This window comes from Bacillus rossius, chromosome 1, assembly GCF_032445375.1.
Source record: "Bacillus rossius redtenbacheri isolate Brsri chromosome 1, Brsri_v3, whole genome shotgun sequence".
Classification (NCBI taxonomy): domain Eukaryota; kingdom Metazoa; phylum Arthropoda; class Insecta; order Phasmatodea; family Bacillidae; genus Bacillus; species Bacillus rossius.
This window is the reverse complement of record NC_086330.1, coordinates 128,801,039-128,826,874: the sequence shown is the minus strand read 5'-3', so window position 1 is coordinate 128,826,874 and position 25,836 is coordinate 128,801,039. Positions and strand designations below refer to the sequence as shown.

The following is a 25,836-nucleotide window of genomic DNA, read 5'->3' as shown; positions in this document are numbered from 1 at the left end:
TAACATTAGGTCTAGCTAACGTGAGATTAAGCCGGAAGTCATAAAACCGGCCCTAAATCGAAAACCCACCTTAACTCCCGAGACTGAGACCTAACTGAATTAGTTTTGGGTCGACCAGTTGTACAGAATCTTTCATAATATATTACCATGGAGTTGGGAATGTATTACTTATATAGCTACATTGCTTGTGAGAAATTATGCATTAGGCAAAAAAAATGAGAAGATTTATTTAACTTTATTTTGGTAGCTACATATTTTGTGGTGTGGCAAACGAAAAATACTGCATTTCTTAATAATTTATATAGATCCTGTTTATTTGATTAAAAAAAACACTTTAAAGAGTTTTTATTACGCACATAAATTGTCTTTTTACTACTTGTTCTATGGCTAACTTTTTAAGAGTAAACAGTAATGGCTCAGCCGTATTTAGATGGTATACCAACAAACCGACTCCCATACAATAGCCGTCAGAGAAAACCTAGCAGTGAAAGCGATGTGAGTTCCGCTGATAATGCAGATGGCCCGGGAGCAGATGAGTACAAATTTATAGAGACATCTCACTCTCAAGAGGTAATGACCTACCTTCTATAGGAACTAACGAACATTACCTATCACAGAATTCTGTACAATAGATTCAATTATCCTTAAACCTGATATATTATATGACAGTTGCAAAATAAGTCGCAGAATGCATTTTGTTGAAATCTATCTCTTAAATTTAAGAATACACTAGCAATTGGGGTTTCGCCCGGTGGCAAGAGTTTTCTAGTTTACTGTCCCATTTCGTGAAGCTTCGTCCGTTAGTCCTTCCGATCTTTCTCAGCCGATAGCTTCCTCTCAAGCCCATTTCCTGCCATGTCTTCACGAAGAATGTTTTCTTCACTTTCTTTCTGTTTGTTTCCACTCCCTTTGAATCTTGTACTCGTGAACTTTCCTCCCTGTGAACCCACCTTTCTGCAATCTATCTCTGAGCTCCCCCCAGCTCCTCTCCTTCTTGACAACTTTAAACAGCCTCACTAGACTTTCTATCTTCCTCTTCCCCTGCAGTATATCCCAAAACCTAGCTACTTGATCCTCACTGATGATCTGTGTGTCTCCTCTTTCCCTTCCCTGCTCCTTTACTTACATACTCATCACTCAACTTGCTGTCTTGCATTGTACCTTTTCCAACTCTTTTATTCCATCACCAGTTATGGGTCCCAAATTTCTGTCAAATACTTCATCTTCAGCCTCACCAATTTGGAATAGCTTTCACATATTTCTTTATTTTCCATCAACGTCCTGCCAGTCCCCAGCACTCTTCTCCCTTTCTTTATGTCCTGCTGTACCTGCTTTCCCCATCCTAGTTGGTTCCGAAGGGTGGCCTCGAGTAGTTAATCAGAACCATTAATGCACAATTCTCATCTCTTCATCCCTTATTCCCATGATTTCAAGATGTTAACTCTCCTTCATTGAGTCATTCACTCAGCATCAATCATTAAGTCAATTAATTGGTAATTGTTCTGTATCATGTTTCTAAGTTTATCCCTTGATTCTGATGGCATGATTCTGAATATATTGATCATGTGATACATGATGCTTGCAGTTTGAATTTAGTATTTTGAAAGATACTAACACAGCAAACAAATATAGGCATGCAAAGTGGCAAGTATTTTTTTGCAAAAAAAAATATATATATATATTACACTATAATAAGGTATTGTCCTTGTATTTGGCAGCTGTCTGCAAGAGAAGCCATTGTCTTATTTGGCCAGTCCATACAGGATTGTTTTTCTTCAGCACAAAATTACTGTGATTCATGTGCCAGTAGTAGACATGTACCTGTAATAAACTCAACCAATCACGAAACATAGGCGATGATACAGCATTTTAATGCTCACACTGTCTTGAATATTTTTCATGAAAATTAAATGCCCCAAAGCATGCATAAGGGTAGAAGAAAAGACTAGACTAGTTTCTCACTGGTGTTAACAATAGTCTGTTGTTACGGTTTGACTGTTGATCTTTTTTTCAGGTTCTGTTGGGCTTGAATGAATTGAGGAAGGAGGGTCACTTCTGCGATGTGACTCTTGCAGTGGAAGGTGCAAAGTTTCCAGCTCACAAGAATGTTTTGGCTTCCTTCAGCCCATATTTCAAGGTAAACATGAGTGTCATTAGTATTATGTATACAGAGCAACCTGGTGTTTATTATAGATATCGTTGAGTTCATCTCAGCCCTATCTAACTTTCCCTTCTTTTCCCTAGTCTAACCGATCCAGGGAATCCGTTGTCTAATTGGCGTAAAAAGTTGGTGGAGCCAAGTGCTGAAGGTAGCTCTATTTTCAAGACGTGGTGACATAAAAGTACCTATGTTCTTTGCTACACTGTTATAACTGATAAGCTCTTATATTGTAACTTCTAAAAGGATTGTAGCAGAATTTAATTGGGTTTTTGGGGGGGGGGGGGGGGGGGGAGGCATCCTGACAACGCCGCTTTCCCTGTGTACACCACTACTGGCTATGCCGATAAATAGTCAAGTGGTGGGATCTGCACAGTACTGACAAAAATGCACACAAATAATTAAGAAATAATTAATGTTGTTAATTAACGATTCATCTAGTGATAAGTCTTATGTATTTTTACTTGAGAATAGGTATTGTTTTTTGAGGTACTGCTCAAACTAAGCAATTCGTAATATTGTGATTTGGTAGGTTTCAATGTGGATGCATTCAGTAAGCATTCGTGTCCCTCACACTCATTTCAAAATTCCAATTTGGTTGATAAAACCTTTTGCAGGTTAAAATTAAGTGTTTTAAAGCAGAAATCTTATATGCCCATAATGTTTTTTAAATATAATCTATATAATACAGCAAAATTACTATTGTAAAAATATGTAATAATTTGTTAAACCTAATATCTTTTGAAAATAAAATTATAATTTACATTTATCTTTTGATATCAGTGATGCCTACTGCTTTGGAGCTGGTGGTATAAAGGGGTGATGGGATGACAGATGAGATAATGGATTGAGTTGGTTGGGAAGACACGGAAAGATAGCAGTTTGCTAGCCCGCTGCTAAAATGTGGGGTGTGTGACTTCAAGCAGTGGCAGTGGCTTAGGCAGCAGGTTTCTTGCCCGGCGAGTATACTCTGGGTGTAGGCTTTTAGAACGCCACTAGCAACAGAGGCGTGCACAAAATGGCAGGTATCTACGACAAAGCTGATGGGCCTCGCAGTCTAACACACACAGCCGTCCCGGGTGACAGTCACACCCACGCTGCCACAATGCTCAAGGTAACCGCGATGGTGGTTTGTGGCAGGATCGACTTTCAATTCTGCAGGCTCTCGACTGTGTGTCGGTTCCTTGTTCCGTCTTGGCACAGATGACACCTACGTCATGATTGCATTAGAGGACCTGTGGGTACACTGAGTTTTGGTTTCAACAGAAAATGCAGCGTTTCAAGAGTTTTTTTCCCCTTATGTATTGTTTGTGAAAATAGACATGGGTTCCCTACAAATTAGACAAGATGCCCTGCTATTTCATGTACAAATGCCCAATTTTTAAAATAAAATAGGCCTACTTTGGTTTGGCTGCTTACAACTTAATGCACTTCTACTATTGTGTGTGCTAGAATTGGCTAGACACATGGGTTTTTAGCCACATCAGGATGGGCAAATGCTGCCCTGAAGATGGTGACTGCTATGTTGACCAAAGCATTTTGAGATTGTGTGATTTTTGCTATTAAAACTCTCAAGTCAACCTAATTCAGAAAATAGCCACAAAAATTCTCATTACAGTTTACCTTGGGGGAAAGAAAAAAATATTTTTTTTTTGTTCTTGTTACTGAATATACTCTATACTAAAAAATACTGTGGGGTCCCCTGAATTGATACTGCTTATTTATTCTTAGTAACAAATGGAATTTTTTTTTTTCAATTCTTGTGAGTTGATTTAAAAATTATTGAGGAGAGGAATGTGTCTTGTAGCTGTATTTGGTGACAGTATCAGTGTCAAGTACAACGGCATGCTTTCCTCAAGAATTGATTGTGTGGCCAGGCCTCTGGCCAAAATACATTTTTGTAATTATAGTTTTGTAAATAACCTTTTTTTAACATTTAATTGTTATTTTTAATGGATAGTTTTATTTTTAATTAAAAGTTATTTTATTTAGTTTAGGTATTTAATTAATGCTCTTGTTCTTAATTATTCTATTTAATCGCTGTGGAGTTGCGTGGGGAGTGCGCAACGAGTTTACTCATATAGTGACTTTACAGGACAATTGGTAATAGAAGTGCAAGTTGGCAGCCCTTGAATAAAGTGTGGGGGTGTGTGTTTTGCAAAGACATTGGCATTCGGAGTCCGTGGCTGATCTAGAGCAGACCTCGCGGGCACTCCGCTCACGGCGCGCAAAGTTAAATTGACCCGACGTCTGTGGCCTGTACCTATAGCAATGGTCGGGCGCGGAGTGGGAAAGTTTACGATACCGCGATTGAAAGACGTTGAGCCTCGAGCACGTATTGCTCGGCTGTCAGGATCAAACTAGACTTATTTATTGCAGGCAGCAAGAAATTTTAATGCCTGTTTTGAGGATTAGCTACAAGTGTGTTTGGTGCGCCCACGAAGGAAACTCTTAGTACATCTGCTCCAATTATTCTGGGTGTTGGTTGTGAGAGGAAAGAAACTCCTTTGTTATACAGCTTACCTTTCGTGAAGAGGACTAAATTTTTAAAGTGATAGGTTCGCGCACTCCCCTAGCATTTTTCGTAATATTGTAAATTGTTGTAATTTTTTTAATAGTAATTTTTTTGTATTTATTTTTAATGTATCGCATATATCTTTGTAGGTTTTAAGAGCTGCCGGCAGGGTAGGGATAGTCCTTACATAAGAAGTTTGTAATATTATGTCATGAAATTGTTTTGCTAGTACAGTAAAACCCCTCATATACCTTCCGACAACCGACTCCTCCGGGTATCCGACCTAGTCTCTGTGGTTGGCGAGCCTGTTCAGACTTCAAAAAGTGACGCATCTACATGTTTTCGTGTCGCAAACTGTCAGTTCAGCTGTGATTGTTGGTGTAGAATGAACTCGTACTATAATCTTGTACTGTTCTATGTTTTTTAACGTCAATACTGTTTGTGTTTATACACGACTATGCATAGCTTTATTGTGGGGTTATGTGTGTAATAATGGCAACTCAAAAACGTAAATGTGTTTGTGTTTCTCTGCAACAAAAATTTGACGTGTTACAAATATTGCACCAAGGTGAGTCTGTTATTAAGCTAGCTTCTGAGTTGGGTGTAGGGGTGACTATGGTAAAAGATTGGAAAAAGAACCGTAAAGATTTGGAAGCGTACTCAATGACAGTTGAGACAGATCATGCATTAAAAAGTAGAAAAATGAAGAAAAAACCAAAACTTGAACTTATGGATGAAGCATTATGGGTTTGGTTTTGTCAGGAAAGGCGCAAGGGAACGTCTTTGTCAGGCCCCATCGTAAAGGATAAAGCCATAAAATTATATGGAAAGTTGGGAGGTGATGTAGAAAGGTTTTGCGCTAGCGCAGGGTGGCCTTCATAAATGGAAGTTGCGTCATGGCTTACAACATGTTATAATTGTGGGGGAAAAACTCTCAGCTGATAATTAATTATGCTGCTGAAGAATTGTTACAAAAATTTGAGCAGTTGGTTACAGAACGGAATCTTGTACCTGAACAAGTCTACAATGTAGATGAAACGGGCCTAAATTACAAAATGCTTCCAAAAATCACTCTTTCTGCTAAAAATGAACCTGTGTTAGGAAAAAAACTTGCCAAAGACAGACTCACAATTGCAACTTGTAGCAATGCCAACAGATGCCACAAATGCCGTGTTTCATCATAGGAAAATCCAAGAAGCCAAGAGCATTTAAAAATCTAAACATGGCAACACTTCCATTTTACTATCAGAATCAATCATCTGCTTGTATGTATAGCTGCATTGTTTAAGGAGTGGTTTTTCGATGAATGTGTCCCTGCAGTAAAAAAAAACATTTTAAAGTCTAAAAATTTACCTGCTCGTGCTGTTTTGCTCTTAGATAACGCTCCCAGTCACCCCTCTGAAGGTGAACTAAAGAAAGGAAACATCAAGGCTATATTTTTACAGCCCCATGTGACACCTTTAATACAACCCATGGATCAGAGCGTCATTGAGTGGCTAAAGAGAAGATACAGAAGAAAATATGTCAGCTCTCTATTGGACAAAACAGAAGAAGGATGTAACCTTTTTGAGGCAATGAAAAGTTTAAACATCAAAGATGCTATCTACACTGTTGCTGCAGTTTCGGACAAAATTAATCAAACCACCCTTCAAAAGGCTGGGAAAAAATTTAGCCATCATTGAAACAAGAAGAACCTGAGACTGATCATGAGCTGACCTCGACAGAAACAGAAATGAGACAGACACATCAGAAACATTACAAAATCTACAAGTGTTTCCACGTGATCTCCAGATGACAGATGTAGAAGAGTGGCTTGTTGAGGCTGATGTTTTGAAAGTTACCAATGAAGACCTCAACGACGACCAAATCACTGCTGTTGTGCAGAACAAAGCCGAGGAAGAAATAGACTCGGATGAAGACGAAACAGCCAGTGACAACGTAGTAAGTCATTCTGCTGCTAAGGACGCCTTTGAAGTTGCGCTGAAATACATCGAGCAACATCCAGAAGCAACCCCAATGGATGTATTGTGGGCAAAAAAGTGGAGGGACACTTCCGCAAAATCAAGATTGTTAAAATTGAAACAAAAATCCATTACTGAATTCTTTAAATAAGGTATGCTTACATTGTATTCATCTTCTCATTTATAATTTAACAGTAAATTTTTGAAATGTATACAGCAACATTTTTACAAATAAAGTTGTATTACTGTACATACTGTATAGCTGGGAAAGGCCTTTTTTTTTGCTCCTATGGATATCCGACCTTTTGGCCGTTCTGACCATGGCCCGGTCCCGTCATGGTCGGATATGAGAGGTTCTACTGTAGTCAGTTTTTATTTAACTATATTTTTATTTCAATATGTTAGAATTTTAACTTTTTGCGCTTAATCAAATATCTACAATCAGATTTTCTGGAGCATTTACGTTTGTAATGGATACCAAATCTTTCGTTAAAGTATTATGTAAAATAAAAACAATGTTAATATGATTAAGAAAATTTTCTTTTATTTCAGCAAATGCCCACTTCGACACCATTATATTTTTGTTCTACTTTTTGAGGAACTGTTTTTAATATAATTTTTCTTAACTTTCAGTCTGGATTTTTGTGCACATTTTGCGTATTGTGTTGCAGTTAGTTTCAATTTTTTTTTTTTTTTTTTTTTGAAAACCAGTTGGGTGTGGAGCTTGTGCTATCTACCGAGTGCAAAGGGTAGATACCACAATTGTAACAGGCCAGGATACCCCACACAGCTGACTGTGTTTACATGTTAACCGTGTGGTAATTCTGAAGAGTTGTGAAGACGGGCTTGGATGCTGCATGTTGCGGTGGTGACAGGCCATGTTCACCAGCAAGCTGGCGGAGTCGCGGCAGGACGTGGTGGCGGTGAGCGGCGTGGAGCCGGCCATGATGGAGCTGCTGCTGGGCTACGCGTACACGGGCTCCGCTGCGATCACGCGCGGCAACGTGCAGTCCCTGCTGTCGGCTGCCAACCTGCTGCAGGTGCTGCCCGTCGAGGAGGCGGCGTGTCTCTACCTGGAGCGCCACATGGACACCACCAACTGCGTCGGCATACACTGCTTCGCCGAGGCCCACGGCTGCTCCGGCCTGGCCACCAAGGCCTGCATGTACTCCCTGCGGTGGGTGGCCGTGCTTCTTTCCTTCTGGCGGACTGTTTTCTGGTCAAACAAGATATTTTTCAGCATAGCAAACAATTACCTTTTTGTAATGACTGTTATGTTTTATAAAAACATAACTTTATACTTTGTATACTTTTTAACTTCAAAATTTTTTACCTGTACTATAATATAATGATAAAGTAAAGTTTTACAAGTTGTATAATAAGTACCAAACAGACTGCATCATAGAAGGAATTTACAATTGCCTTAGTAGGTACATCAAAATATTTTAAATTTTATAAATCTTTGTATTGGAAAAAAAGGAAAATTTATTGGAAAAATACATGGTTATATTTCTCTAGTAAATTTTCGAAATTGATAATTTTTTCCACTCAATTCTTTAGTGTTTATCTAGCTTGTGCAATTGAGGACTGTTTAAAACACATTTATCAGGAAACTACTGGACATATTCGCAGTGTTTTAGTACTGCGGTGAGAGGTCTGTTATCTGGCACTTTTGGGATCATGACGGATTATCAGACATAACTAAGATTTTAATGGGTATACCAAATGTGAAATGTAACCATTCAGACAATTGGAAACACTGCACTGAAATGAAAACAGACAGTGATGATAACTCTAGGCGAATTGAAAACCCCGGTAGTGCAGTAAAGCAACTTGGCGGCCCAAGATCATTAGCCAGAATCCTCCCGAAAAATTCTGAACATGAGCAGCCTCAATTGGTGCCAGATAACACATTGTGCCTAACCATAGAATACCAAATTAAAGACCTTTCACTCTAAAAGAACGATTGAATTACATCTTAATGGTCAAAAGTTGGGTCAGTGGTAAAACTTTGGACTCGTATTTGGCACAACATGAATTCAAATCCCATCCATCTCCAAAATTAATTTTTCCATGGTTTCCCAAAATCACTCCAGGCAAATACTGAAATGGCTACTTTCTTTAAGCAGTTTTGTATTCCTTCTCCAATTTTACTGAATTGTGTTTTATATGTGTGTCTCTTTACTCTTTCAACCTCATTGACAAGATGTTAAAACAAGATGAATAAAAATTCTTCTTGAAGTCTCTTCTAATTTGGTTTATTAGAGATTACGAGGAATGCTGATATGAGAATGTATCATCGATAAAATGAATGTATGGGGAAAAGAGAGTACCTCATGGAAACCAACCGACTTAACGGCAGCATCCATTACGTTTCCCAAGTGTAAAAATATTTGGTTTTGACCTCGCAGTGAATTAAGCTCGGTTCGCCTTGTTAGGAGACAAGTGAGCTGACCACAAAACCACCATGGCCCCATACTTTCCACACTCTTGGCATTTTTTGTAAACATTAAATCAAAATTCTTCATAATTAAAAAAAAAAAAGGGAAATTGCACACTCTTTTGTCTTGAAATTTTCTAACTGAACATCTGAGAAAATCTCAGAGGCACTTGCATTGAACTTGTAGAACTTTGGCACACATTTCTAACAGTATAACGTCACACATTTTATTACATTAGAACTTTCTAACATTTTCTTAAAGGATACCTTTGTCACATTTTCTCATGTAGACAGTGACCTTTCTCTTGTTTTAAAGGTCAAGAATGAAAAATCAATCACTTTGAGTGTGTTGTTTGTATTTTTTATTTTTATTATAATATGTAAATAATAATTTAGGTTATATGTTTACCTAGCTAAAATAAATAAACAGCTATAAATTTAAATTTACTATAACAGTTTTTTAATCAAGTAACACGTACAATATATTTTCTTTACTTATAGTGAGAAAAATATAACAATGAGTTTTATAATAAAAGTATAAAAAATCTCTGATAGGATTTGAATCCAGAAACTCTAGGTCCACAATTTTCGTTCTTACCAAGAGAGTCATCAGGCTATGAGAATTAGGGAAAAGTATTAAGGTATATCTAATTTAAGTACAGGATTATAACGTATTTTTAAAGTCTGTGATGATTTCTTTTTGTGACAGTTAACTTCATAAGATGTACAGTAGAACCCTGTAAAAATGTTTTTCAAGGGAACGTAAGGACAAAATATATTATGTGCAGGAAAATGTTATAAGCAGGAAATATCAGTTTTGAATTTGATGGGTGCACTCAATGCTCAAATTTGCTTTACAAAGACAATAATTTTTCAACTTATTCCTGCTTCCAGCTTCTATTTTATTTGTCTTTAAGGACACACTCCTCATTTCCGTAAAATTGCCTAATGATTCGTGACAATGACGTTTAGGTGAGAATACCTATTTCCAATTCCTTCGCTACTTTAAAATGTGTAATTTGGGGATTCCTACTTACAAATGAAATAAATTAAACTCTTATCAGCAATAGAAAACACTTTTTTTTTTTGTCATTGTGGAATAGTTGGAAAACTTAAATATTTTAGGAGTACTTACGTACATTTAAAAAACACTAGAAAGGCAAGATGGAAGGATTTTTTTTCAAGACGGGGGTGTCAACAGACATGTAACTGCAAACATTATGTACCTTCAATATATTGAATACACAGCGTTAGCCATTACTAACATGTATCGCTAGTGTTCTGGCATACTTATATTTTGTTTTTGCATACAATCCTATTTGAAGTGATTGTAAACAAAAATGTACGTAAAGTGTAATGTCAAAACTTTCACTTGTTAACTTCACAGATGGGATAACTGTTTGAACAGTTAAGTTTGAAAACTTTTTTTTGTACATTTATGAATTTCAGAAAGCAAATGTTATAAGCAGGAAATGCACCATTTGTGAAATGTTATATGCAGGAAATAAATACATTGTTCTTAAGGGGAAAATGTCAGGACTTAAAAAACAATACTATGTTATAAGCAGGAAAACTTTATAAGCTGTAACATTTAAACAGTGTTCTACTGTATTTCATTATTGTTCGCTATCACAAAGATTTATTTGGCATACCAATAAGTTTGCTACGTACCACAATGTTAATGAAAGTGAACATATACAGTTTAATTTGCCACTCACGGTCGTATTTGAATGACTTCGGCTCATGGGGGCATGCTTATCATAGACTGAGGTAATCATCTTAAACATCCGTCCAGGATGTATGTGCAGATGTTTCTATTTCCCTTGCATACTAAAATTTCCTTAACATCCCTAAAGAAGTATAATGTCAAAAACATTTTAAAAACTTAAATGTCAAATTTTGTTTGCAAGTATAACATGGTTTTTTTTTTTACCCGAAAGAAAATTTGTTCTTAATAAACGAGTGACGAATATGTTACAGGAATTTCTGGGATATCGCTCATGGTGAGGAGTTTGTGAGCTTGTCTGCTCCTAAGCTGGTAGAGTTCATCAGCAGTGATGACCTCATGGCAGAAAAAGAAGAGACTGTGTTCCAAGCTGTCATTCGGTGGTACAGCCATGATCCTGACTCTCGAAAGCAAGACTTTCACAAGGTACATATGATATCACTACCCTTGCTCTGGGTTAGTGATAACAATCCCACCATCAGTGGAGAGCTACGTTAAAATAACTGCGGCCCTCCCACACATGAATAAAAAATTTAAATGCTCCAATAATCAAGTGACTAGCTCTCGCATCTAAAAGCATTAAAATAAAGACAAAAATATATTTGAACAATATACTATAAATATGAAAAAGGCTATTAAACATCTATTCCATTCCAGAGTAAATTATCCATGGCCTTGAGTTGATTAGCCAAACAAACACTATTACTGGCAACCCCTATAAAACATTATTAAAATCTAGCATACAAAATACTCTAAAATATATGTTAAAAAATTTACAACATTAATAGACCTAAAACAATTATAACTACCTTTTACAAACTTATGATTAGTATTAAAACCTGGCCTTGTATTATTAAATAGAATCAGAGTCTGTACAAAATCTTCATGTGTGCTAATAAAAGTTTAAAAAAAATTACCTAAATATGTCCGCTGAATGATCGTGGCCATTTGTGGACAAATCCATGTAAATGTTAGTTTAGGGGGGCTACAAGTTTTCATTTACAGCTGTACGAATCTGAGACAAACCACAGCTCTCTCCATTAACCCACTTCCTTGAACACACCAAGTGAGTTTGTTCTGTTGCGGCAATATTCATTATGTTAAATTGACTAAACAGTACCATTTTCCAGAGGTGTATGTATATAGGACCAGCCAACACTTACTTGTAAGTCCGTAGTATGTAGTGGATTTCTTCCTTCAAGTGTGCTAAAACCATAGCACACTACAGTAGCACAGGGCGTGCCCGATGACCAACAGCACCCAGTATTTAGGGCACAAATCCAGGGCTTGAACACCACCAACTACATTATGCAATAGTCGTTTGAAAACATACATACACATTTACTTCGCAATACGTGCAACATTATCAGAAAACACGTCACATTCGCATAACCCCGGTTAAATGTTTTTTTCGTGGAGAGCTGGCACCAACTATCTGCCTCGTGCACTGGCCCACAGCAGACTGGCACATCAAGTCACTTACCCTCATCAGCCATCTCGCGCGGAAGCACACATGACCTTATTCCAGCCAAGACACATACTAAAGAAAATACTTCTATCACACGTCTACAGTTTCCTACCTATTTCTAAGGTAGCCATACCAAAATATTAAGTTATATTTATATCTAACTAAAAGTTAATATAATAAAATATTTAAAAAAATAATTATAACATACTAAATACAATATAAATTACGTTAAACCTGAATGTTTTCTGACCTTACAGTTTAGGTCTTACCAACTTAGTCATCCTTTTTAAAGTTATAAAACTATTATTAACTAAATGGGTCAAAAAAAGAATTAAACCACAGGTGCAAAAATTACTAGCGTAACTAAACAAAAAAAATTAAATTTTAGAACCAATACAAAACCAGGGGTTTCACAACTTTTGTGTCCTACTCTCACTGTAGTAGTGCAGAAGCTGTAGTATGATTTTGTGGAAATAAGCCATGAAGAAATTATTAAGTCATGTGTTTATCTCTGTAAGTAGTCTCCATTTCATAAAGTTAACGTTAGAGTACGTACACAGGTTCTGGAGCACGTACGGCTGCCCCTTCTGAGCCCGTACTTCTTGCACGACTGTGTGGAGAGTCAGGCAGTGGTCCGCGACTCACCTGAGTGTCAGCAGCTGGTCGAAGAGGCCAAGATGTACCATCTGCTGCCAGATCGTAGAATGGAGCTGCAGTCTTCCCGGACGAAACCTCGAAGGAATGCAGAAACCATACAGGTAACACTACAAAATAATTACGTGAAAAGCTATAAAAAGTGGTGAGCTAATACAGCTGCATGGCTGACTCAGATAATGTAGTAAACATGAGGTTTGTTTTATGAAACAAAAATCAGAGCTATGAGTGGTGAAAAAAAAAAAAAACTGTTCAAGAAACTTCTTTTCTAAAAAAATCTGTTTTTAAAAGTTATTTCTTGTGATTATAATTAGGGCCTGGAAAATTTCGGTGTTTTCAGTATGCAAAAAGCGGTACTTTCAAATTAGAAAAGCGGTGGTTTAAAGTCAGTATTTTCGTTATGCAATGGAAATTTTACCGATATTTTAAATGTTGACTAAATTGTGCAGTTAAGGAATATAATAGTTAACATACCGTATTTACTCGCGTAAAGGCCCCGCCCGCGTATAAGCCCCCCTCCTTGTTTTGTAAACATTTTTGAGAAAAAATTTAAAAACGTGTTTTTTTGGGTTTATCTGAGGGCAGGGCAGCTTGGCATGCATCAAACAACAAGCCATGTATTGTGAGCAGCGGGAGGTGATTTTGTAAGCGGCAGTGATACAGAGACTGGTATTATAGTATGTCCGTTCTCAGTAGGACCGTCGTTCTCAGTAGGACCGTCGTTCTCAGTAGGACCGTCGTGAGGCATGCCAGACGTAAGCAGTTAGTCCTATCTCAAACGACATAAAGATAAAGAAAGTTGGACTCGCGCGCTGCCGCTGTTTTTTTTTTTCCTAACCTAAGTTAAAACTAAGTGTGTAAGGGAGGGGTCTAGGTAGGGAAGACTCTAAGTGCGTCTCAGGGCAAGCCCTATACGCTCTAAACATGCGGGTTTTTAACCATGCAGAAAAGGTCACGTGCATCATGTGCTAGGAGGGGATTGGCCAGCCATGGCAGACGTTTTCGCCATGACTAACTCCCCTCACTCTTAATTCTAGACTAAAACTAGATAAGTTGGGCCCAGGTAAAACCTCCATAGACAGAGGGAAAACCCTGGGCACATACATGCGGGATGCAAAGGTCATGCATTATTACAAGCAGGTGGATTACAGGAATAGAAGGATGGTCCTGGAAGAAGAGTGGGGCGTGGTAGAAGTTCTACTATGCAAGGGTGGGGCACTTGGACTTTTAGTCCGCATTGGTTTGGTCAGGTCTGGTCATTTTGGGGGCGGCTTATGCCGTTTCCCGTCGTGCTGCCAGTTAGCACTCATTGTGGCTGTGTAATATGATCGTGTAAGTGGGGCGGTCGCGAACTGTGGCGTCGGACTAGACTCCAGAGTGGTGACATAGCTTCAGGTCGACCTGTTGCCAGCAAAAGGCAGTCGGTCAGTTAGAGAAATTGCCACCTTCTGTCATTGAATGCCGCTGTGTTGATGTGGAGTGTTGTCGGAGAAGAAGAGGGGAAGTGAAGGAGGAAGGGAAGTGGGTCAAGGATTCTAAACACTCCTTTGTCTGGTTGGCTGGCTAGCTGGCAGGAGGGAGGTTAAGCCACGCCTCTGCCTCTCTCCCCTCCTGCCAAAGCGCTGCCTCTGCCTCTCCCCCCCCCCCCCCCTCCGTCCTAGCACTGCCTCTCCCCCCTGCGGAGTCGTTGCCTCTCTCTCCCTCCTGCCGCATCGCTGCCTCCCCCGCCTTCAACATTCGAACAAAGACGCACAACTTGAAAAAAAAATCTATATTTTCCTCCAAATTCGCGTATAGGCCCCCTCCCCTTTTTTGGAGTCAAAATTTTGGAAAAAAAGGGGGGCCTTTACGCGAGTAAATACGGTATTTAATAAACAATCCATGTATACTAAGAATAGACTAATATGCATAATAACAGCCAATTAAATCCAAAACAGTTACACAAAACAGACACGTTGCTATAGATGTTTGCAACTACAAATTTTCTTTTTTTTTCGGCTGCCAATGCCACATGCTTAGCCGACTTCTAGCCAGCTGGTGGTTATTTTCGTTCTACGTGTCGAAGAAACTTGTGTGGATCAGGTAGAAAACATTCGGCTATAAACGAAAGATATAAGAGCAATGCTATCCTGAAATGCTGTGACATGTTTTTGGAGTAGATAATCACAGCGACAGACCGACAGGATGCGCTCCCGCCCTGCCGTCAGCGATGTTTATTTTGACAGCTCAAGCAATTATCTATCCCACGTCCCTTCACAGCGTAAAAAAAAAAAAAAGGAAAAAAAAAACACGTTGGAATGCAGATGGAAAAGTAACTATGCAGTAAAATAAATATATTTACGGCCCTGCTAAATTTTTTTATTCAATAAAATTCTAGGTATTAGTGATTTTTCAGCAGATACTGCTGTGTGACTAATAAACAAATTGTATCATAATAACTTAAACTTATAAAGTATTTATTAACGGCGAAGGACAGTCGTATAAGCCCATAAAAATATTTATTTTACCGAGAATTGACTATACAACCTGGCTTTTGTCGCACGCAGTGTGGGAGGGGAGGAGGATGCTGACAGTTTCTCACGCAGAAGGTTGAAATAAGGGAGAGAATGTGTTGAAATATTAGTTGGGAAAGGGAAGGGGGGGGGGTGTTTTTACATGGTTTGTGGCTCTGGGAGTGGCCGGACGAGTTTCTTACGCTCTCGCAGAAGCTACCACAGCGGCTTTTCTTGCCGGAGGGTAAGATAACATGACAGCTGAGACAACATGACAGCTGAGACGGCTTTTCGTGAGATAGTGGACGCGCCGAGCTCGGCTAGACACTGCCGCGTGAACAGTCTAGAGGGGTGGTATCTATTTTTAGCCGTCCGTCGTTTGTATGCCTGCCTGCTTACAGTACAGCTCTCGCCAAGATAAACGTGAACACACAGTGCCCAACCAAGTGTAACAGACTTGTTTTTCAGCCGATTTTACTCAAATTTTTTACTTTCTCTGCTCAAATTTTTCACGGTTTCTCAAAAAACGGTCGTATACACGGAATGGACGCTTCAGAGGGGGTCGCATCGGCGGGATTCTACTGTAATGGTACTTTTCGGGGATATATTCACAGTGTAATATAGAAATGTGGTTTTCGCGAATGTACTTACTTTTCGCGTTTTCATGCGAAATTTGCGCGAATTTTTGCAAAATTCGCGATCGCGAAAAATTCCAGGCCCTAATTATAATTCAATAGTTTGTGAGAGATAGTTTATGGTTCCGTAGTTTTGCTTTCAATCTCTTTGTCATTCCTCGAATGTGAGCGTAGAATTTGGATGGTTAAAAATTTGAAAAAAAAAAAAAAAAAAAAAAAAATCAAAGAAATAATTTAATTAATATTTATTTAATGTTTATTAAATGTGGTAGTTTTTTAATTCTCTATGTACTGAAATGATGCACAACATGAAAACCCACTGTCTTATGTATGCTGACTGGCAGCTAGACGGTCAGGAGGGAGGTCAGACAGTCCATTGATGTGGCATTGCCGAAGTTGTGTGGTACATGACACAACTAGCTCGTGGGAAATGTGTGGGAACTATTTTGTAAACGTATCTCAAAAACAAGTACGCATAAACCACATAACATTTTGCAAGCTTACTTTAACTTTATATTTCACTAACAGTAGCTACTAACTACATGATCTTACTTACTTTTTTACTCTCTCCATTAACAAACTTTATGCATTTGCACATAATTACTTTAAACATTCATAACCATAAGTTAATTACAAACTGTCACTTGACATAAACAAAGTGTTGTGGGTTTTTATTATTGTTCTAATTTTCTCATGGCTGTAGCGATAAAGCCACCTGTTGTTTTAAATATTTCAGAGACTGATATGTATGAATCAATTAACCATATGAGTATGTACTGTGGTTTAATGTTATTGTATGTTTAATCTTGAAACAAGCTTATGTAAATATTTCAGGTCGAGGGAAAGCACTAAATTGGTCATTGATTGCAATTACATATTCTAGTCATTGATTGACTTGTAATGCCATCTGTACACACTTGAAGATAGCTGAAAGGAACTTACATAATCTCATTGGCTGCTTATTAGTAAAGGTGAAGATGTTGTATTCAATTTTTATTGATTTCTAACAAATTTAATAGTTATATTGCATCATGTAAACACTCCAGCAAAAATTTAAGTTTAATCCAGCGAGAAATGTAAGCTGAGCTTCACTTCAATGTCATTCTTTGTACTGCACAGCCCCTAAGGCTTGAAAAAGAAATTTTATAATATGTATATGTTTATTTTTATAAGTGATAATAGTAAACAATTGTACTGTAGTATTTATTTATTAATCATACAACAACATTGTTTATAAGGAGTTATTTTTACTGACAATACGCAACCAAACATATATCAGGAATATCCATAATATACCCTGTTTTATCGCATATCGTCACACGCGCATAATCGTTGCACCTGTATTTTAGGGCGTCAAAATTTGGATAAAAAAACCTCTCGCGTAAACGTTGCATGATGTTTTTGGTCCCGCTATTAGATTCAGAGTGCTTTGTGTAGGTATCTTTTCCGTATAAAACAATGTACAGTAGAGCATCCTGTATCCGTAATTCTACTTACCGGAATTTCTACTATCCGGATGTTTTCCGAGAGTTAAAAAAAATTTACAAAATTTAAAAAAATATATATATTTTTAAATGAATTATAATATATATTAATATATATTATTCCCGCGGAAGTAAATACCGATTGTTTGTGCAGTTCACGCCCCGTCTAGTCAGTCAGGGTGCACTTGATTTTATAAACACTCAGCGAGTTATGATGGAAGCCAAGGCTTCCGGTCTCACGACTGCAGTGCACGGGCGTCGAGCGCATATCAGGAATTGGCGGCAGCGGCCCCGCCTACACGTGAGCGCGCCGTGATAACGCGTTGTAGGGAAGGGGGAGTGGTGTATTGTGTGCGTTCAATGTCAGTCTTGCTTGTGGTGCGCGATCGCTAGTATGTACGTTCCTGCAGACACGTGATGTTTTCAAAACATAAACTTCCTGGTGATGAGGAAAAGAGTAGTAAACGAAGGAAAAAAGTTAACTTAACAGCAGACCAAGTTTACAATGAGGACGAGACTGCTTTGTACTGGGGTTGTATGCCTCGAAGCACGCTGTGCACTGCAGATAATCCTCACAGCGGGATGAAAGATTCTAAAGACAGATTGACCGTGCTTGGTTGTTCAAATGCTGCCGGTACCCACAAGCTGAAGCTACTCGTAATTGGCAATAGCTTGCGCCCAAGGGCGCTAAAAAGTGTTAAAGTGTTACCCGTTGAATACCGAGCTACAAAAACCGCGTGGATAACATCTGCAATAACCACAGAATGGTTTGACAGTTTTGTGCGCCAGAGCCGGCAACACTGTAACAAGATAGGCTTAGACCCGCACTGCAAGATTGTCCTTGTGCTAGACAACTGCTCCGCGCATCCTGCAGCTGAAACACTAGACAGGGATAATGTTTCTGTCATGTATCTGCCCCCTAACTGCACTGCACTAATCCAATCGCAAGATCAGGGAATATTACGCTCCCTAAAATGTCGTTATCGCACTGAGTTCATGAAGCACTTTTTTAGACATCTGCGAATTGTGATTTTTCAGTTAGAATCGAATTCGAATCGAATTTCAAAAAAATTCACGAGTTTCGAATTTTTTTCGAATTGAATTTGAGAATATAAAAACAAATTGAAGAAAAAAAAAAGAATTAAAAAAGCAGAAAAGTGAAAATAAAGTAAAGACCATAAAAAGTACAGTAGAGTCCTGCTAATCCGAACAGGTCTAGGACAAAAAATTTTTGTTAACATTTAAGAACTAAGTTTTTTCAAGTAATGTTGTAGTTTATTAATATGTAGTCTGCATAAGAGACTTATAATTTATCTATTTCATTGTCTAACTGAAAAGAGAAAAAAATAGGATTACGTACATAGTACTTCAATACATATGTACGTATTGAAAATTTTTGAATTTACTTACATACTATAGTAGAATTCATGTTCTGTACAGGATTGACACAAAACAAAACGTAAAAAAGCAAACCATTATCCAAGAGGCAAAGTCAGTAATCTTCCTTTGACGCAATGCACTAAATCGGCTTGAAGATGCCATGTTTCGCCAACGCCGCACAAACATAACATCTGTTGGGGTTACATCGGCATGTTGCTCGACGTAGCGCAAAGTCTGATCAAGGGAACTGGCTGCGGAAGTGTGAGAAACAACATCAGTCAGCGCGTTCCCTTCCTCCTCACTGTCGTCTGCATCAAGATCAGTTGACGTTCCCTGCACAGCTGCTACGATATCTTGATCTGTGGCCACAGTCGTCAATAGCCGTCCACTTTTCAACGCACTCTTCTGCATTTTCGCAACCTGGTACAATTTTTTTCACTAGTTGAAGTTCAAACTTTTCTTTTGCCGGGGAAGACCGTTTGGACAAACTTTAAATCAGGCCAGAGATTTGTCAATGATTTGTGTAAAGATTCCTATTGTGTTTTCTCCCAAGCTTCTGCTACCCAGTAAATGACATCCTTGATGGTGATTTTCTTGAGTTTATGCAAGATTGTCAGTTCTTCATTCTCTTCAAGCAGGCTACGAAGAAGCATTTTTCTGTAATTCTGTTTCAAAGTCTGCAAAACTCCGTGGTCCATTGGCTGCAAAATTGAAGTGACGTTTGGTGGGAGAAAAATGGCTTTGATATCACCGCAAACAAGTTCCATTTCTTCAGGATGTGACGGCGCATTGTCTATGACTAACAAAGCACTAGGAGGCAATCCATTTTCTTTGTTAAAAGCCTTTACTTTTGGCACAAATTGTTTTTCAAACCAGTCTTGGAACAAGACACGATTTATCCAAGCTTTCTTTTGGTTTCTTTAAAATACAGGCAGAGTGTTCATGTTCATGTTTTTAAAACAGCTTAGTTTTGCCGATTGCTGATAACCATCAGTGGAAGCTTATTTGTGGCAGAAGCGTTGCAGTATGCTGACACAGGCGTTGTTTATTCATTTTAAACCCTGGTGCAATGTTTCGTAAGAAGACACTGGTTTTGCTACGTTTTTCAATAATTTTTTCACTTGTGGTAGTACAAAACTGCTCAATTTTACCTTTGTTCTTTTTCCAATCGGAAATGGTTGCTTTGCCGACACCGAATTCTTTCGATAAAAGAGTGGCACTTTCATCTTTGTCAAGTCTTTTCAGCACTTCCAGTTTTTCTTTTAATGTACACGAGTTATGTTTACGCTTGTTTGTCATGATGACCAACAGCACTACACACCGCTCACAAGGGCTCACAAAACACAGGGCAAGTGTGCAGTAGCAGGTGACACAGAAGTAGCATGTGACGCAACGTAAGCCTATGCGGGAAGGAGAATGGGTGCTTTGCTTACTCTTGTTGAAGGTCACTGCTCTTCCGCTAATACACACTCACGAACCGCCCTTCATTTCGACCTAATGTTGTCATGTAAAGTAGGCTGTTGGATTTGTTAAACTCGGAATATTTGAAATTGCATTTTAGGCTATGTGAGTAATTAAAAATATTATATGATACTAAATATGTACGCTAAATAATAAAGGTGTATTTTTCGTCTGATCTTTCATACATAGTTGACACTAAATACGCCTCAAAAAGACGATATATGGCATGACAATATTCTGCCTAATCCGAACAGGGCTCGGTCCCAATTAGTTCGGATTAGCGGGATTCTACTGTATCACAGTTTACCTTATTTAGCATGTCTGACTTTCAAGGATAAAAATATTAATAAAAATCTCATAGCATAAGGAAGTTGTACAAAAAAAAAACAAATTTACCGTTTTTATCACTTAAGCATAGCACAGTTTATTCTAAAATCAAGTTTGAAAATTATGGGTGAGACCGTGGGTGCTACTATTATGAAAAGAAAAAAAAAAAAACACATGTAAAGTAATCCATAAAAACAAAACCTATTCATGGTAGAGGTGGGTCGAAAAGTATCATCCTTATACTTTGGCACTGATATGCGCCTGTATCAGGAATGGCAAACGAGTACACTTGAAAAGTATCAGGTACTTTAGTATCAGTTCAGAATTCGCCTGGAACAACACCACGGCCAATGTGCGCAGAACCCGATCGCAGATGACGGTCACTTGGGCGGAGCTTGTGAAAGGGGAGGAAGCAGGAACGATGAATAAGGGATAAAGAAGGGAAATAATTTAGGGGAGGAAGTGCAGGGGAAGGCGTTGAAGGAGAGGCGCAAAGCGAAATTGTTACGAGTCGTTTGGTTATTGTCCCACATCAAAGTACGCTCAGAGCGCAGTGCGTGCACAGACTCGTTCAATAATAAAACTAATGAAATTTTAATATTAAAAAGTACATTAATACAAGATATAATATTTATATTTGTGCACCTAACAGCTATGAAAATGCAAATAAATTCTCAGTTGACACTAATAACAGATGTAATCAACAGGACTTTTTTTTCCGAAAACAATTAGTAACTAGTGTTTTCATACATTAAAAGATTACGATTTTATAAAAAAATTAAAAATTAAAAAAAAAACAGATACGTACATTAGTGAGCATACTATATCAATGTTTACATTTCAAATGTTTCTTCAGATTAGTCGATGATGATTTATAACTCAGTTTTTGTTTACACAAATTACAATTAGCAAACTCATTATTTTCCGTAAAAAAATTCCACACAAATGAAGTCTTTTTCGTGCACTTATCCATTCCTTATTTCACTATAAAGATACTAACTACAAAGCATGACAGCCCGCAACAATGTACATGGTGATACAGGGCCAGGACGAACTGCAGTGAATGTTGAACTGATTGATACTGGCTGTATCAGGTGGGCATGAGAGTAACAGAGGTAGAGAATTACCGGGCGTGATAAATAATGTATCAGATTCTCCTTCCGGTCGCACGGTCTGCGTACGCGGAGCTTTGTTGCTTCCTGGGACCGTCTGATACAGAAGTATCAGAGACTTGTAACTAGGTACATTACTGTATCAGTATCAGGTAGGAACAGATACCGAAAATTGCTGTAACAACCCACCTCTAATTCATGGAAAGTACGTTTATTTAAAAAATAAAAAGTAGACTTTGCGAGAGCACGCCAAATAATTTAAATTAATGAGTGATGCAATAAAACCATTTTATTCAACGTAAATAAAAAAGAAACCCGTAACAAGAACGTGATTTGTAACTATACGCATACCGATCGTTCCTGACAGCGCGCGCGTGCATGCAGTCTGCGAGCTATCGATATCGATCTTCGACAACTTGCGCGCACTCTATACGGGAATACAGGAATCAACACAACCAAACTGGCGCTGCTTACGTTTTATAAGCGGTATAAAGCGACTCCCGAGACGTTAAAGATGAAGTTTATAACTTTTAAAAACGTCTTTAAAACACGATTTACACATCAGATTACTTTGTAATAGGATTAATTAAGTTAGTATGCAGTTTTATCAGAACGAACGGTGTAAACTTGACTTGTCCCAGGCAGAGGGGAGGAGCGGGAGCGCCCCAAGCAGGGGTCGCTGCCCAAGAGCAGGGAGAGGTAGGAAGAAGGAGGGGGGGAGTGGGAGCGGTCCCCGAGCAGGGGTCGCTGCCCAAGAGTAGGGAGAGATAGGAAGGAGGAGGGGGGGAGTGGGAGCGGTCCCCGAGCAGGGATCGCTGCCCAAGAGTAGGGAGAGATAGGAAGGAGGAGGGGGGGAGCGGGAGCGGTCCCCAAGCAGGGGTCGCTGCCCAAGAGTAGGGAGAGGTAGGAAGGAGGAGCGGTCCTCCAGAGAGGTTGCTGCCTAAATAATACTGCTCAAGTATTCTGCAACTTTTATTAACCCAGAAATTACTGGGAAGAGCTTTCTGCCTGGCTTAGCTCAGTCAGAGTAAATATACAATGTATGTACATATTCATCAGGGAGGGCACATCTGTACCCTTCCTGTGCATACATATTCGAATTACAATGCTCTTTACATTCACTTGTATAATTTAAAGGCTTCTTGATACAACACTGGGTATTTACATATTTGTCCTGAATTAGGCTGGGCAGGTAGACAAAGTTTCCTTAATTTACATTCCCCTTTGTCTGCCATCTAGGGGCGGGTGGCGAACTAACTTTCCTCCCCATAGATTATGTAGGATGGGTGGCGCACTTGGGGCTTGTGCTATCATACCAGCCGAGGCCAAACTGGTGGACATGACAAACTGCGTAAAGCAATTGGCTCATGCATGCAGTCTGCGAGCTATCGATATCAATCTTCGACTACGTGCGCGCACTCTATACAGGAATATAGGAATCAACACAACCAAACTGGCGCTGCTTACGTTTTATTAGCGGTATAAAGCGACTCCCGAGACGTTAAAGATGAAGTTTTTAACTTTTTAAAAAGTCTTTAAAACACGATTTACTCATCAGATTACTTTGTAATAGGATTAATTAAGTTAGTATGCAGTTTTATCAGAACGAACGGCGTAAACTGCGTAAAGCAATAGGCGCGTTGTAAACAACGGGAATTTATTGCATTACATCAAATGACGTTAAAACAGGACAGAAATAAAATGGTTCAAATAACGTGAAAACGTAAATAACGGTAACGTAAATAAGGGGTTTCGCTGTATAATTTTTCTAAGTGAAAGATGTAATCGTCCATTTACATTACTTTAAATCATTGGCGGCGGGGGGGATGTCTTATATTAGTGTAACCGGGCCACATTTTGCAAGTCGAATTATTGTAAAATGAATTCGATTCGAATTGACGAATCGAATATCAAAAAATTCGAACTCGAATTCGGAAATTTCGAATATTCACAGAACCCTACACTTTTTATCTGATCTGAATGGTGGCAAAACGATCTCAGAAATTAAAAAGGAATACACCATAAAGGATGTCATATGGTCACTAGCTCGTGCATGGGAAGGTATGCCTGCGTCAGCATTTCACAAGGCATGGTTTAAATTGTGGCCGACTTTGGTTTATCGTGACGAGGTTCATAACAAGGGAAATGAAGCCGACTTCAAAGGTTTGGAACAAAAAAACGTGAACGAACTGCTGGAGTATGCCAAGAACATAACAAATCCAGAACTAGAAGACTTACAATTGCAAGAACAAAACATTGTGGAATGGTTTTGTGTTGTTGATAATGTTCCCGTTGTGCATCACTTTTCAGATAAGGAGATATTAGACTCTGTTAAGTGTAACAAAGACGACGGAAACAATGAAAGCAGTAGCGATGAAGATGAACCACAGGAGAAAATCTCGCAAGATGAGTGCCTTCACCACATTGAACGATTAATAGCTGGCCTAGAGCAACGAAGTTATATCAACGACCAGTAAATTATGCATTGTATATGCTTCAAAAACAGCTGACTGAAGAGAAGCACAAACGTGTGCGGCAACAACGCATTAGTGACATGTTCAAAAAAGCTCCTGTTTCCACACCTGCTTCAACTACGAGTGAGAACATTGACGATCCAACACCTGGCACCAGTGGCACAAACGTAAACAGTTACGTTCAGAGTGACAGTGACAGTTAACTTTAACTTCTCCTGTCTTTCACAATGTGTGACGATTTAGGTAATTTGTTGTTTAGCTTTTTAAATTTAAATTAATGCGACTGTTAAACAAAGTTTCTTACACACAGACAAGTGGGGCCGTATACAGTGATTATTTCAATGCAGTTTATCTAAGTTCTAGGACATTATTTTTTATTCGCGGGACATGTGTAGCCTACAGTGAGTCATGGTAAGTGTTTTTTTATTTGTAATGTACCGTACCTAACTGTACCATGTGTTATTATTTTATATTTTAATTATGCAACATGTGGATACACCAAATCACTGTACAAACTGTATGTAAATTACGTAATTGTAACACAATTCAATGAATGTCAAACGTCTCGCCTACGTCTGCTTGCTTCGCGCGGACATCATGGTACAGTCACGTAGCTGTAGCATGCTTCTAGGCAAGGTCTGATAAGCGTGCCCGTGGCAAGGTCACACCACCGGATGTAGCTGTCATCACCCTACCCCCACCCCCCTTGCCGTCCTCATCTACAGCTACAGGATGTTCACAAACTTCGGGAGCAATTTTTTTTTTCAATTAGGGGGCCTTATAGTGAATTTCTACTTTCCGGAATTTTCTACTATCCGGAATAGTCTAAGTCCCGACCATTCCGGATACAGGGTGCTCTACTGTATTTTAAAGTATACCTAATATTTATTCAGAAATTACTGCGTACTTAATTAATAAACGGAAGTATGAAGTTGTCTGATGTGTAAATTTTCTTTAAAAGACGTTTTTAAACGTTATAACCTTTATCTGTTCATCTGCATCGGCACGGTGTACCACTTACAAAAATATAGCCAGCTCTTGTTGGCATCATTCACACGTAGTTGAATATCGATACTGATATCTTGAAGATTGCATTCAACGCGCGCTCTCTATATCGGGTGCTGAGTTAACTACATTTGTTGGCCCGCACTCTTTCGCGGTGTGTACTACGGCAATAGTTATGTGTTAGTTCAGGTTCGCATTCACATTTTGTTTTTATATTTAAAGTTGAAGAAAGGTTTTTGTTGCATACATGAATGGGTTTTGTTTTTATGAAAAACTTTAACTAACAAAAAAAATTTTTTTTCCGCCTAAAAGTTGCACTCCTACTTTTTAAACTTCATTTTAGTATAAAATGTGTGACGATTATGTGATAAAACACAGTAAATTTAATAGGTGGCAATTTTAAAGGCCTTTTTTTTAATTCTTTATTGGGATCTATTGTTGTGTCTTTCATAACAATCATGTCACTAAGCTTTTTTATTATTTTTTTTTAGTTTATAAACATATATGGCTCAAGCCACTTACTACCTAGACAAGGTAATTTTGG

General features: G+C 38.5%; 1 protein-coding gene across 4 annotated transcripts in view; it reads left to right on the top strand.

Moving 5' to 3' along the window:
- Positions 1-378: 378 nt before the first annotated feature.
- Positions 379-25,836, top strand: part of LOC134545858 (kelch-like protein 5) — a 185,046-nt gene continuing 159,588 nt past the window's right edge. The window contains exons 1-5 of one of the 4 annotated variants that reach the window (XM_063388640.1): positions 379-570; positions 2,015-2,137; positions 7,510-7,811; positions 11,055-11,226; positions 12,829-13,026. In XM_063388640.1, coding sequence (XP_063244710.1) covers positions 412-570; positions 2,015-2,137; positions 7,510-7,811; positions 11,055-11,226; positions 12,829-13,026 — 954 coding nt within the window. In that variant the 5' untranslated portion in view covers positions 379-411. The remainder of the gene's footprint in view (positions 571-2,014; positions 2,138-7,509; positions 7,812-11,054; positions 11,227-12,828; positions 13,027-25,836) is intronic. The other 3 variants (XM_063388641.1, XM_063388642.1, XM_063388639.1) reach the window with 3 other exon arrangements.